This window comes from Salmo salar, chromosome ssa22 (assembly GCF_905237065.1).
Source record: "Salmo salar chromosome ssa22, Ssal_v3.1, whole genome shotgun sequence".
NCBI classification, from domain to species: domain Eukaryota; kingdom Metazoa; phylum Chordata; class Actinopteri; order Salmoniformes; family Salmonidae; genus Salmo; species Salmo salar.
In genome coordinates, this window is record NC_059463.1 from 34,867,501 (window position 1) to 34,882,946 (window position 15,446).

The 15,446-nt window shown below is 39.9% G+C and overlaps 2 protein-coding genes across 3 annotated transcripts in view; both read right to left on the reverse strand.

The window, feature by feature from the left end:
• LOC106583259 (lysine-specific demethylase 5B-B) overlaps positions 1–11,684 on the reverse strand; it is a 36,354-nt gene extending 24,670 nt beyond the window's left edge. Inside the window, exon 1 of one of the 2 annotated variants that reach the window (XM_014167209.2) lies at positions 11,357–11,684. In XM_014167209.2, the coding sequence (XP_014022684.1) occupies positions 11,357–11,509 (153 nt within the window). In that variant the 5' untranslated portion in view covers positions 11,510–11,684. Of the gene's footprint in view, positions 1–11,031; positions 11,145–11,356 lie in introns of those variants that run through there. The other variant, XM_014167210.2, reaches the window with a different exon arrangement.
• A 788-nt stretch (positions 11,685–12,472) lies between these two features.
• LOC106583260 (guanine nucleotide exchange factor MSS4) lies at positions 12,473–14,456 on the reverse strand. The gene is made up of 2 exons (XM_014167211.2): positions 14,005–14,456; positions 12,473–13,689 (listed from the first exon to the last, which is right to left on the reverse strand). The coding sequence occupies exons 1-2, from the start codon at positions 14,155–14,157 to the stop codon at positions 13,441–13,443; spliced, it is 402 nt and encodes a 133-aa protein (XP_014022686.1). The 5' UTR covers positions 14,158–14,456; the 3' UTR covers positions 12,473–13,440.
• Between the last annotated feature and the right edge of the window lie 990 nt (positions 14,457–15,446).

Sequence of the window (15,446 nt, forward strand, 5' to 3'; positions counted from 1 at the left end):
CAGTTGAGCCACAGTCTATGCTGTATTTGAATACATGTTGAAGTAAGTCATCTACACTGCATCGTTTAGGAACATTGTGACATGGCAGGCCATGTTCCACACAGAAAGTAATGTAGGCTGTTCATCTTTAGTCTAAATCCATATTTGAGGTCTCCTCTGTTACACTCTTCCTAATAAACACTTGGCTAAATGCCAAACAAACCTGAGTAAAATATACACTACCGGTCAAAAGTCTTAGAACACCTACTGATTCAAGGATTTCCCTTTATTTGTAACTATTTTCTACATTGAAAAAAAATTGAAGACATCAAAACTATGAAATAACACAGAATCATGTAGTAAACAAAAAAAATAAGAAATTGTTAACCAGTTGTGGTATAGGGGGCAGTATTTTCACGGCCGGATAAAAAAGGTTCCCGATTTAATCTGGTTACTACTCCTGCCCAGAAACTAGAATATGCATATACAGTAATTAGTAAATTTGGATAGAAAACACTAAAGTTTCTAAAACGGTTTGAATGGTGTCTGTGAGTATAACAGAACTCATATGGCAGGCCAAAACCTGAGAAGATTCCATGCAGGAAGTGCCCGTCTGACAATTTGTTGTCCTTCTGTTGCATCTCTATCGACATTACAGAATCTGTGCTGTAACGTGACACTTTCTAAGGCTTCCATTGGCTCTCTAAAGCCGCCAGAAAGTGGAATGGGGTGTCTGCTGTCTCTGGGCAAAATACAGCAGCAGAGTTTGTAAGTAGTCAGCCTGGGGACAGTGAGACAGATGCGCGGTCACGAGACTTCTCCATTTTTTTTCTTTCAGCCTTTGAATGAATACAATGTTGCCTGGTTGGAATATTATCGCTATTTTACGAGAAAAGTAGCATAAAAATGGATTTTAAACAGCGTTTGAATGCTTCTAAGTACGGTAATGGAATATTTAGAATTTTTTTTGTCACGAAATGTGCTCGCGCGTTACCCTTCGGATAGTGACCTGAACGCACGAACAAAACGGCGGTATTTGGATATAACTATGGATTATTTGGAACCAAAACAACATTTGTTGTTGAAGTAGAAGTCCTGGGAGTGCATTCTGACAAAGAACAGCAAAGGTAATCCAATTTTTCTAATAGTAATTCTGAGTTTAGGTTGTCCCAAACTTGGTGGGTGTCAAATTAGCTAGCCGTGATATCTACTCAGAATATTGCAAAATGTGCTTTCGCCGAAAAGCTATTTTAAAAATCGGACATAGCGATTGCATAAAGGAGTTCTGTATCTATAATTCTTAAAATAATGTATTTTGTCAACGTTTATCGTGAGTAATTTAGTAAATTCACCGGAAGTTTACGGTGGGTATGCTAGTTCTGAACATCACATGCTAATGTAAAAAGCTGTTTTTTGATATAAATATGAACTTGATTGAACAAAACATGCATGTATTGTATAACATAATGTCCTAGGAGTGTTATCTGATGAAGATCAAAGGTTAGTGCTGCATTTAGCTGTGTTTTGGGTATTTGTGATGCATGCTAGTTGCTTGGAAATGGCTGTGTGGTTTTTTTGTGTCTATGTACTCTCCTAACATAATCTAATGTTTTGCTTTCGCTGTAAAGCCTTTTGGAAATCGGACAACGTGGTTCGATTAAGGATGTGCATCTATAAAATGGTGTAAAATAGTCCTGTTTGAGAACTTTGAATTATGACATTTTGTGCTTTAAAATTTGGCGCTCTGATTTGTCACTGGCTGTTGAATAGTGTGGGACGATTTCGTCCCACCTCCCCTAGAGAGGTTAAACAAATCATTTTATATATTTGAGAATCTTCAAATAGCCACTATTGCCTTGACAGCTTTGCACACTCCAGGCATTCTCTCAACCAGTTTCATGAGGTAGTCACCTGGAATGCATTTCAATTAACAGGTGTGCCTTATTAACTTTTAAGATGTGGAATTTCTTTCCTTCTTAATGCATTTGTGCCAATCAATTGTGTTGTGAGAAGGTAGGGGTGGTATACAGAAGATTTACCAAATAGGGCTAAGACCAAGTCCATATTATGGCAAGAACAGCTAAAATAAGCTAAGCGAAATGACAGTCCATCATTACATGTAGGTCAGTCAACGCGCTAAATTAAGAACTTTGAAAGTTTCTTCAAGTACAGTCGTGGCCAAAAGTTGAGAAGGACACAAATATTAATTTTCACGAAGTCTGCTGCCTCAGTTTGTATGATGGCAATTTGCATGTACTCTAGAACGTTATGAAGCGTGATCAGATGAATTGCAATTAAATGCAAAGTCCCTCTGACATGCAAATGAACTGAATACCAAAAAACATCCACTGCATTTCAGCCCTGTCACAAAAGGACCAGCTGACATGTCAGTGATGCTCTCATTAACCTCTAGGGTAGGGGGCAGTATTTTCACATCCGGATAAAAAAAAAATGTACCCGATTTAATCTGGTTATTACTCCTGCCCAGAAACTAGAATATGCATATAATTGTTTGATTTGGATAGAAAACACCCTAAAGTTTCTAAAACTGTTTGAATGGTGTCTGAGTATAGCAGAACTCATATGGCAGGCCAAAACCTGAGAAGATCCTATACAGGAAGTGCCCTCTGACCATTTCTTGGCCTTCTATAGCCTCTTTATCGAAAACAGAGGATCTCTGCTGTAACGTGACATTTTCTAAGGCTCCCATAGGCTCTCAGAAGGCGCCAGAACGGGGAATGATGACTCTGCTGTCCCAGGCTGAAAAACAGTAGCGCATTTGGAAAGTGGTCGATCTGAGAACAATGAAACGGGGGCGCACGTGCACGTGAAGAGTCCATTTTCTTCTTTGAACGAAAACAACGTCTCCCGGTCGGAATATTATCGCTATTTTACGAGAAAAATCGCATAAAAATTGATTTTAAACAGCGTTTGACATGCTTCGAAGTACGGTAATGGAATATTTAGAATTTTTTTGTCACGACATGCGTCCGCGCGTCACCGTCCGGATAGGGACCTGAACGCACGGACAAAACAGAGGATATTTGAACATAACTATGGATTATTTTGAACCAAAACAACATTTGTGGATGAAGTAGAAGTCCTGGGAGTGCATTCTGACGAAGAACAGCAAAGGTAATCCAATTTTTCTTATAGTAATTCTGAGTTTAGTGAACGCCAAACTTGGTGGGTGTCAAATTAGCTAGCCCATGATGGCGAGCCATCTACTCAGAATATTGCAAAATGTGCTTTTGCCGAAAAGCTATTTTAAAAATCTGACACCGCGATTGCATAAAGGAGTTCTGCATCTATAATTCTTAAAATAATTGTTTTTTGTGAACGTTTATCGTGAGTAATTTAGTAAATTCACCGGAAGTATGCTAGTTCTGAACGTCACATGCTAATGTAAAAAGCTGTTTTTTGATATAAATATGAACTTGATTGAACAAAACATGCATGTATTGTATAACATAATGTCCTAGGAGTGTCATCTGATGAAGATCAAAGGTTAGTGCTGCATTTAGCTGTGGTTTGGGTTTTTGTGACATTATATGCTAGCTTGAAAAATGGGTGTGTGATTATTTCTGGCTGGGTACTCTCCTGACATAATCTAATGTTTTGCTTTCGTTGTAAAGCTTTTTTGAAATCGGACAACGTAGTTAGATTAACGAGAGTCTTGTCTTTAAAATGGTGTAAAATAGTTATATGTTTGAGAAATTGAAGTTATAGCATTTTTAAGGTTTTTGAATATCGCGCCACTCGATTCCACTGGCTGTTGACTAGGTGGGGCGATTTCGTCCCACATACCCGAGAGAGGTTAACCTGTTGGGTCTAGGGGGCAGCATTTGCACGTCTGGATAAAAAAAATGTACCCGATTTAATCTGGTTACTAATCCTACCCAGTAACTAGAATATGCATATACTTATTATATATGGATAGAAAACACTAAAGTTTCCAAAACTGTTTGAATGGTGTCTGTGAGTATAACAGAACTCATTTGGCAGGCAAAACCCTGAGACATTTTCTGACAGGAAGTGGATACCTGATGTGTTGTATTGACTTTAAACCTATCCCATTGAAAAACACAGGGGTTTAGGAATATTTTGGCACTTCCTATTGCTTCCACTAGATGTCACCAGCCTTTAAAGTGTTTTGAGTCTTCTGGAGGGAGATCTGACCGAACAAGAGCCATGGAACGGTGATGTCCCATTAGACACCTGGCGCGCGAGTTCATGTTGGGTACCCTCGTTCCAATACGTTATAAAAGAGTATGCATTCGTCCACCTTGAATATTATTCATGTTCTGGTTAAAAAAGGCCCTAATGATTTATGCTATACAACGTTTGACATGTTTGAACGAACGGAAATATATTTTTTCCCCTCGTTCATGAAGTGAAGTCCGGCGGGCTTAGATCATGTGCTAACAAGACGGAGATTTTTGGACATAAATGATGAGCTTTTTTGAACAAAACTACATTCGTTATGGACCTGTGATACCTGGAAGTGACATCTGATGAAGAGAATCAAAGGTAATGGATTATTTACATAGTATTTTCGATTTTAGATCTCCCCAACATGACGTCTAGTCTGTATCGCAACGCGTATTTTTCTGGGCGCAGTGCTCAGATTATTGCAAAGTGTGATTTCCCAGTAAGGTTATTTTTAAATCTGGCAAGTTGATTGCGTTCAAGAGATGTAAATCTATAATTCTTTAAATGACAATATAATATTTTACCAATGTTTTCTAATTTTAATTATTTAATTTGTTACGCTGACTTGACTGCCGGTTATTGGAGGGAAACGATTTCCTCAACATCAATGCCATAGTAAAACGCTGTTTTTGGATATAAATATGAACTTGATAGAACTAAAAATGCATGCATTGTCTAACATAATGTCCTAGGAGTGTCATCTGATGGAGATTGTAAAAGGTTAGTGCATCATTTTAGCTGGTTTTATGGTTTTGGTGACCCTGTCTTTGACTTGACAAAACATTACACACAACTCTTGTAAATGTACTGTCCTAACATACTCTAAATTTATGCTTTCGCCGTAAAACCTTTTTGAAATCGTAAAACGTGGTTAGATTAAGGAGATGTTTATCTTTCAAATGGTGTAACATAGTTGTATTTTTGAAAAATTTGAATTTTGACATTTATTTGGATTCAAATTTGCCGCTCTTGAAATGCACCTGCTGTTGATGGAGTGCACCACGGGTGGCACGCTAGCGTCCCACCTAGCCCCAAGAGGTTAACACAGGTGTGAGTGTTGACGAGGACAAGGCTAGAGATCACTCAGTCATGCTGATTGAGTTCGAATAACAGACTGGAAGCTTCAAAAGGAGGGTGGTGCTTGGAATCAGTTCTTCCTCTGTCAACCATGGTTACATGCAAGGGAACACGTGCCATCATCATCGCTTTGCACAAAAAGGGCTTCACAGGCAAGGATATTGCTGCTAGAAAGATTGCACCTAAATCAACCATTTATCGGATCATCAAAAACTTCAAGGAGAGCGGTTCAATTGTTGTGAAGAAGGCTTCAGGGTGCCCAAGAAAGTCCAACAAGCGCCAGGACCGTCTCCTAAAGTTGATTCAGCTGCGGGATCGGGGCACCACCAATACAGAGCTTGCTCATGAATGGCAGCAGGCAGGTGTGAGTGCATCTGCACGCACAGTGAGACGAAGACTTTGAGGATGGCCTGGTGTCAAGAAGGGCAGCAAAGAAGCCACTTCTCTCCAGGAAAAACATCAGGGACAGACTGATATTCTGCAAAAGGTACAGGGATTGGACTGCTGAGGACTGGGGTAAAGTTATTTTCTCTGATGAATCCCCTTTCCGATTGTTTGGGGCATCCGGAAAAAAAACATGGTGAGCGCTACCATCAGTCCTGTATCATGCCAACAGTAAAGCATCCTGAGACCATTCATGTGTGGGGTTGCTTCTCAGCCAAGGGAGTGGGCTCACTCACAATTTTGCCTAAGAACACAGCCATGAATAAAGAATGGTACCAACACATCCTCCGAGAGCAACTTCTCCCAACCATCCATCCAGGAACAGTTTGGTGACGAACAATGCCTTTTCCAGCATGATGGAGCACCTTACCGTAAGGCAAAAGTGATAACTAAGTGGCTCGGGGAACAAAACATCAATATTTTGGGTCCATGGCCAGGAAACTCCCCAGACCTTAATCCCATTGAGAACTTGTGGTCAATTCTCAAGAGGCGGGTGGACAAACAAACACCCACTATTTCTGACAAACTCCAAGCATTGATTATGCAAGAATGCGCTGCCATCATTCAGGATGTGGCCCAGAAGTTAATTGACAGCATGCCAGGGCAGATTGCAGAGGTCTTGAAAAAGAAGGGTCAACACTGCTAATATTGACTCTTTGCATCAACTTCATGTAATTGTCAATAAAAGCCTTTGACACTTATGAAATGCTTGTAATTATACTTCAGTATTCCATAGTAACATCTGACAAAAATATCTAAAGACAATATTTGTGTCACTCAACTTTTTGGCCACGACTGTACAGTCGCAAAAACCATCAAGTGCTATGATGAAACTGGCTCTCACAAGGAACTCCACAGGAAAGGAAAACCCAGAGTTACCTTTGCTGCAGAGGATAAGTTCATTAGTTACCAGCCTCAGAAATTTCAGCCTAAATAAATGCTTCACAGTGCTCAAGTAACAGACACAAATGTTCAGAGGAGAATGCATGAATCAGGCCTTCAAGGTCGAATTGCTGCAAAGAAACCACTACTAAAGGACACCAATAAGAAGAAGAAACTTGCTTGGGCCAAGAAAAGAGCAATGGACAATAGACCGGTGGAAATTTGTCCTTTCATCTGGAGTCCAAATAGGAGATTTTTGGTTCCAAACGCTGTGTCTTTGTGTGGGTGTGGGTGAACGGATGATTGGCACGTGTATTTCCCACCGTAAAACATGGAGGTGGTGTTATGGTGTGGGGGTGCTTTGCTGGTGACACTGTCGGATTTATTTCGAATTCAAAGCACACTTAACCAGCATGGCTCCCACAGCATTCTGCAGCGAAACGCCATCCCATCTGGTTTGCACTTAGTGGGACTATTTTGTTTTTCAACAGGACAATGACCAAACACACCTCCAGGCTGTGTAAGGGCTATTTTACCAAGAAGAGTGATGGAGTGCTGCATGAGATGACCTGGCCTCCACAATTATCCGACCTCAACCAAATTGAGATGATCTGGCATGAGTTGGGCTGCAGAGTGAAGGAAAAGCAGCCAACAAGTGCTCTGCATAAGTGGGAACTCCTTCAAGACTGTTGGAAAAGCATTCCAGATGAAGCTGGTTGAGAGAATGCCAAGAGTGTGCAAAGCTATCATCAGTGCAAAGGGTGGCCATTTGAAAAAACTCATTTTGATTTGTTTAACACTTTTTTGGTTACTACATGATTCCATGTGTGTCATTTCAGTTTTGATGTCTTCACTCTTATTCTACAATGTAGAAAGAGAGACTGTTTGACTGGAATCAACAGGAGAAACTGTGGTGCAAATAGAACATAAGGTCACTACAGCCTCCTTATCTTTGGAGACTACACTGTCTCTGTGACCTTGCATGGCATCTCAGAGTGCCAGCATGCCTGTTTGAATGTGCATAATAACTCAGGAACACAGAATAGTATCATTTTAAATAGAGGCTAGTGCAGCCTATCTCGCAGCCCATTTCACAACAATTATGCAAATTCATCCCAAGTGACAAATAGGACAAAACCCTTTTTGATCAAAAGTGGGAGAGTCCATCCTAAAACCCAACTACCTAAAGAAGAAGACCTAACTGACACCTCAGACTGAGAAGTGATCCAGCTGGGAATGTGGACGAGTCAGTCAATGTGCAGTTATCAAAACATCTGGGGGGGAAAAAAATATGGATCCCTGTGGCCGGGGAGTTGATAAGACCACCATAAATTTGGCCTCCATAGATTACCCTTTGCACTCCTCGTCTGCAGTGCACGGCCCAGATGGGGGCACGGCTTATGAAACAACAGCTCTGGCTGTATTTCCACCAGCCCCTTTGTGGAGTAGTGGAGCTACCGCAACAGTCAGGCCCATTGCATAACCACTCCCATTCTGCACAAACAACTTCCATCCTCTGAACGGCTAGCCAAATTCAGCCATCATTAGACTACCTACAGTAGGCACAGCTCCAGAGTGATCTGGAGTGCATATTTTGATGTTAATCCAGTGTTGTACGAACACAACATTTCAGATTACACAATTGCTGTGCAAGATAACCACAATTTTATCTCTCTCTCGATTGGCTATTGAGAAAGCGGTTCACTTTCTTTGTGCGCAGGGCAGCTAGACCAAATAAGAAACAAAGCCATAGTCTACAGAAAGGTAGGAAAAACTTTAAATGAAGGAGGGGAACAAAATGTATCAAATAATACAAAACAAATGGTGGAAGGACTAAATACTGTACTGCTATAAAAATAAATATATGCTTAAACAGGTTGCCTTGGTAGCTTCTCAAACAGTTCACATTAAGGTTATTTTAGGTGTACATTATTGTTGCAAAGTATTTGAATAATTGTTAGAAAATTAGCATATTTCATTATTACACCAGTGGAATAAAGGACAGTCCTTATTCCTGTTGTGTAATTAATTCTCAACTCACTCAATGAGGCCTAATCAACTAGTTTATAATGCAGTTTACTATGGTGCGCAACATCAGGCTAATAGCCCTACCAAGTGCAATTAGTTATTCTTATACCTATGTAGTAAAACTAAGTGTTACACAAATTACTATGTTAATCAACTGCTATCAACTCTTGTAGAGATACATTTTTATTGCAAACCAAAATAACAGTAATACATGTATGCCCCAGAAAAAGTTAAAGCTGCAATAGATGGGTTGGCTGACGTCACGAAAACAATGTGCACGCTTGGGGCGAAAGTCAGCCTGCTGTTGTGATTCTGGATGGCCAGATTGCCAGCAAGAACAACAAATTGCCATGTCAGGAATTGTAAATGTCTCAATTCAGCTTGTTGTTTTGAAGCCTTTTGACTGATTCCATGTCAATGCTAATATGGCAAAAATGTGCTAACAAGCTAACCAACAACTGTAACGATGTATTTGAGAGACAACAAGTGGTCATTGTGCAAATGCATCTGTTTTCAATATACATTGTTGACAACATGTAAGCTAGATTTTGTCTCCAATCTAAGCCAACCTCTTCTGTTATGCCCCATGGTTGCGCATGCGTCGTTTGTTGCTTAACAACCAACCCCTGTATATGTAACTTTTTGGGCGACCGACCAAATTCGCATAGAATAGTGAGTTATAGATCTGTCTCTCATTGAATGCAAGTCTAAGAAGCAGTAGATCTGTTCTATGTGCAGTATTTCTGTGCTTCCTGGTCTTAAGTTGAGTCTTTTACTTTCGGTTTTGTACAAGCTTCAAAACATCTGAAAATATAATATTTATGGTTATGGAAAATATATTTCACAGCGGTTTAGATGGTACAATGATTCCTTACACTATGCTTGTTGTGTTTCAAACTGAAATTAGGCAAACTATTAGACTTTTAGCACCAAGGAAATGGCAGAGCGATTTCTGCATAGTGCATCTTCAAAAAAGGTCCAATGCAAACTTTCTCAATATCAAATAATTTTGGGGTAACAAGTAGGTAGCTTACCATGATTGTTTTCAAATAAAATGGTCAAAAAGAAACAAAAATAGCTGTGAAAATAATGATAATGCCCTTTAAGTGTAAGAGCTGTTAGAGAAGATCACCTGACATTTCAGCCTGTTTTGGTGGGATGGTGTTTTGACCTGCCTGGTGACATCACCAGGTGGTAAATTAGTTAATAGACCAATAAAGAGTTGCAAACCTCTGCCAATAACAGCTAAGACAGTCCAAGCAATATTCTTGATTGAAATACAGCTCTTTACTAAGAAGCAATGTTTATTTGTGACCATTTTAAATTGTTACCCAGAAATTATTTGATAACGAAACAAAAATGGCTGTATTGGATGTAACTAATTTACCACTAGACAGGCCAAAACCTCATCCCACCAAATTGGCTGAAATTTTAGGCTGTATTTTCAGACAGCTCTTACACAAATGGGCATTATCATTTTCACAATATTATTCCAACCTCAATGTGGAATTGTATATACAAAAAACAAACAGGAAAAAAAAAAAAAAAAAATCACTGACTATTTAATACTTAGGCTACTTTGAGGCATTTGTTTTGATAACCAATGTTCAGAGGCCAGCCCTTCAAGAAAACCATTTGGTTACCATTGGAAAGTGGTACATATTTTCACAGATGAATTAAAACAAATTATCCCTACCAAAATTGTATTATTCTTTAATATAAATGTTAATACACTCCAAAGAAAAATCCACTTGGTACACAATCCTGTCCACACCCAACGACAAAGACAACATGGAGGACATTAACAAGCTAGAAGAGTCTTCTCAGCAGGCCTACAACATACAGGCCTCAAATCAGCCCCACTCTCAGTTGTGATCAAATAATCGAGGTTGTGTAGGCAAGAGGCAACAACATTTCAGTCAGCACAATAAGCTGTCCCTAATACCCTTGAGATTTGAGGGCGCTCAGTGCTCACCATTACCTAATGTGGTCAAATAAGCAATGGGCTGAAAGCTTGAAATGTCACAAGTAGTGTAGACCAATACAGAACCAGCAACCTTCCTCCCCCATGTTCAAGAAACAAGTAAACCCATGTATGAAAATTGCAGCACTAATCGACAATCCAGTTCTCACCAACTAATCGGTTTTCATTTACAACGAATCACACTCCATAAAGAGATCGTCATTGTGCACGTAGCTGTCACACGGAAATCCAGCATAAAAACATTGTGATGTCAATACAAGTGAATATAAAATGCAATATGATATGATATATTACACATTTTACAATTTCACATTCGAAAATGGAATTGATAACAAGCTGGAAAGCATTAAAGTGACTTAGTGAAATGTCTTATTTCCGTATCATTTTACAATTAACAACTCCCGGGAAGAGAAAAGGTAACCAACCTTGTCACCCATCAATTTGACCAAAAGCCTCTAAAGATCCATTGTACTTGGGTTGAACGTTCTATTGAACATAAGCGATACTTTGTAACTTTGTCGTGAGTCTGTCTGCACAGAGATCACTGGGCGTGTGCGTGTACTTGCACACCTACACAGAGGCACACACAACCTACGCTCGCATAGAAGCTGGCAATTCAACTCAAGCCGCAATCCGCCATGTTGAAAATATGTCTAAAAAGATAACTAAACGACCACAAATGTCATCAACAACAGTAAGAAAATGTTTTAAGCCGGAGTTTGAAATCATACCCTAATTAAAGACACTCACCTTCGGCGGTCGGACCTTGCAGATGCCAGTTTTCTCTGCAATAGGCCGTATTTTGTTGATATACGCAAATGGGTCGGCAAATTCCTCCCAAGTGGGCTCAAAAACAGGACACTCCGGTGGAGCAATGAACTCGTTTGGCCGAGATTGGGTCATCGTTGCATCTTCGTTCTAAATAGTGGAGAGTTACGAGTCAAAGTATTTTAATTAAAGTTCAACGAAAGCTGTCCCCTTTGAAGAACTGCTCCCTTTAACTCCGTCAATTAAGAACATCACCACACACTCATTGAAGTCGCACTCACATTATCTGGTCGGTGGACAGCACCTAGGCTGCTTCCGCTTCAGAAAGTAGATATCCCTACACACACACACACACACACACACACGCTACAAAACATAAAATATTTGTTTGAATAAATAACTACACATGGAAGGTAAATTCATGGCATGCCATTTTTTCGGGGTTTGGGGTTTGTCTAAAAAAATATATATATAAATAAAAATACTTCAATGCACTAGCAACGAAAAAAACTAAATTGATTACTGTAAATAAGAAACAAGCGGTCAGTACACAAAACAAAAACCCCACGTAAATCAAAATATGGTGTACACAACCTACCCTTTGTAATTCACAATTCGTTGAAGATAAATATTGAAGTGAAAATAATTGTCCTCTAGGCCTGTACAGTTTAAAAAACGAATAAATATACCCCCCAAAAATATATTGATTCTTATTTATTCATCCTACAGTACACAAATGTATAGGCTACATTTGAGTTATGCATTCTAGTGGAAGTGAAACAGATGAGCGCATTCATACTAAAGCCTCGTGGTGACCGGGACTTGTTTTTTTTAAATGGACTCGATGGGCTCGATGATTGGGTGTAGTTCCTTGGATTCTGGTGTGAGAGAGTGCACAGAGAGGGGCCACCGACTTTACAGGTGATATGTAAAAATGACAAGCCATTGCCAATAGAGAATATGTTTAAGTTAGATAAAATACATGTCCCGAACCATCAGCTAAAAGGGGTCTTGAAATTGACTTTTCAACTTCCCATGCAGTCAAGTCAATGAGGGTGAACTCCATTCTAGAACTAGAACTTACAAACAGGTCAAAAATCACAGGGATACATTTTATTTTACAGAGTTAATAACCGTTTGAAAGAGCATCGAAATGCAGCTTAAGAAGCAACAAACAATAGAGCTCACAGTCAAGCCAAGGGTAATCCAGTCCTCAAATGCAGATGGAATGAAATGCATTTCAGAACACATGTCCATGATGAGCATGGACTGTGGAATTCTAATGGGGTCCTCTGGAGTTAATGGCAATAGCTGAGGGCCAACATAGTGGCAGAGCAGCAGTCAAAGCCAATGTGGTATATCAACAGACAGAACACTGTGACTTGAAGTGTATCAGCAACAAATGCATACAGCACACTCAACAAATACAACCACTCCCATTATTCAGAATGCGAAGGGTGTGCTATGCTGATAAGCACACTAATCATTCAAACAGTAGAAGTCCAAATGGGCCACATTCATAGAATCAGAGATAGTCTGATAATATTTCAAAAGTACAAGGTAACAACAAGTAGGCCTACACATGTAATACAATTCCAAAGGCTGTAGGGTTAACCTCGGACCAAGGCATAACATCTGAATATGGGTTAGTTACAGTATTAGATCGAATAACAGTTTTATAGACTGATAAGACATTTGTTCAGAGAACCACATCAATACCATTGTTGAAAAGTAGAAAACAAAGGAATTGAAGAACACTTAGCCTTGAAGAGTCATCCAGCACCAGCCAGAGGGAAAGTGAAGGCCGAAAATAATTAAGGACAAGACAGACCAATGCATGTTGCCCATGCGCAGTGGGTGGCCGTCCTATTGCCTCTGACCACAGAACATTTGCCATCATTTTCTGTTGATTTCTCTACAATTCTACATGTTGAATTGGCACTGTCTGTCGACACCCAACAAGTAATCTACTGCGCACGGCTGACGTTCGTGTTGGTCTGTCTTGTCCTTCAGTTCCAAATGTGTACACCCTCTTAAGTTTCCCCAGGTTCTTAAAGTGGGCCACACTAGGCATGATTGACTCTTTCCAATGCAACATAGAAGCTCTTTGTGTCATCCAGGCAGTGCCAGCCTATGGGTCCAATCTCACAGTCTGCACAAATGAGGTACTTGATTCTCCCCACATCCTTTGTGAAGCCCACATTCTCAAAAGTGTACATGTCGTCGACTAACCAGTGGGTAGTCAGTGTGTCTCCATCCACGGATCCCTCTGATTGGGTGATAGTGGTCTTCTTGCGCATTGAGGGCAGGAACAGCTGGTGGATATTGGGGAGGAAATAGAAGGCCAGATTCATCATGACAATGTCCATTAATATGAATAGATAAACAGAAGTGATTTTCCACTCCCTGACATTGTTTAGTCACATCATGGCATAGCAAATTGCACATCGTATGCAAAATATAATTTTGAGCTGTAGTTTAGGTGGTGGTTAGACATTGCACTGACTTGAAATAAAACAACTGATGAATACCCATTCAGATAGGAAAATGCGTCTATTGTGAATCATATAACTCGTAATTTAAAGGGTCATTTGTCTTTAGGGGTTACTCCTGTCTGAGGTGAACCTTACCTCCTTCTCTGCAAACACCGCCATCCCTGGGCAGAGGACCTTCGATCCACAACGTTGGCACAAAACTGACTTGATATTCTTTCCAACCCCTGACACCAGCGTAGACCGATCGACGCACCCTTCAGAGGGAGAGCACTGTTCTTGGTTGTCCATGTTGAACGCAATTTATGTGACTATACTACACTTATAAAGCGAATGCTAAGATGGTTAGCTATAGTCAAACCACTGCTCTATATATTTCTTTCAACTAATGTAACCAAGCTAGCTAATGTAATGTGAATTTTGAGGCGTCAACTCACCTCTGCTGTATAACCTGCTCAGAAAGAGTACACCTAAACTATTACCAAGCGGCTAGTACAAGTAATGTAACTAGTAAAAGCACTCGGCCATATCAACATTTCGTCAAAAAGACCAACCGAACAAGCGTTGCTGGAGTGTGCACCCGCTAAAACTTCCGTTCAGAGTCCACATCGCTCAATTATATAGTTCCTTCGTCATAAATGATGATTGATTGGTTTGATTTTAAAATAACTGCTGCTAGGTTGTTCTTTATCTACAATTAAACAAATAATGTCATTTCATCTATATTTTGGGGAAATAGTCTACTATATCGCATATGTTTAAAACCAAACAATTTTTACCATTGGATAAGATCAAAATAGACATACACTTGTGATAAAATCGGATTAATCTGAGTAATAACCATATCCACCCAGTTTACCAATTCGTCAGAGTAAGGTCAACAATATAGAAGGTGCCATCATGTGACTGATACCGCACACATCATTCATAGTGAAAGGGCACCCTAGAAGGGAAAGGGGATACTAGTCAGTTTCACAACTGAATTCATTCAACCGAAATGTCTTCCGCATTTAACCTAACCTCTCTGAATCAGAGGTGCTGGTGCTGCCTTAATCGACATATACACCTAGGGCAGTTGTTGTTGGGGGTTTACTGTCTTGCTCAAGGCCAGAACAGCAATTTTTCCACCTTGCCGGCTCGGGGATTCGAACCAGCAACCTTTCAGTTACTTAACCGCTAAGCTACCTGATTTGACATCCAATTGAACCAGATTTTTGAGTTATCATACATAGACAGTACCTCTCTGCAAGTTCTAAGATACTGTATTTATAATCAGTGGAAGTCATTGCAAACAACCAGTCTCCCCATCTCTGGTACCTTCAGGTAGAATTTTAGAACTCCCAAGGTGTGTGGTCTCAAGAGACATCGTTTGCATTGGGTAAAGAGAATGTTCCAACTTTTTGTGACCATGCACGCAGCTAGCTACATAACTAGCCCAGGTGAATAGCCCCCTGCATGAAAGTAACAATTACATTCCATAACATATAGAATGAGTGATTAACTGCTATGCAACACCACAGATAAAATATGATTTGTAAAGCTGTGGATATAAACAAAATGTGGCATAAATATGGTCAAAT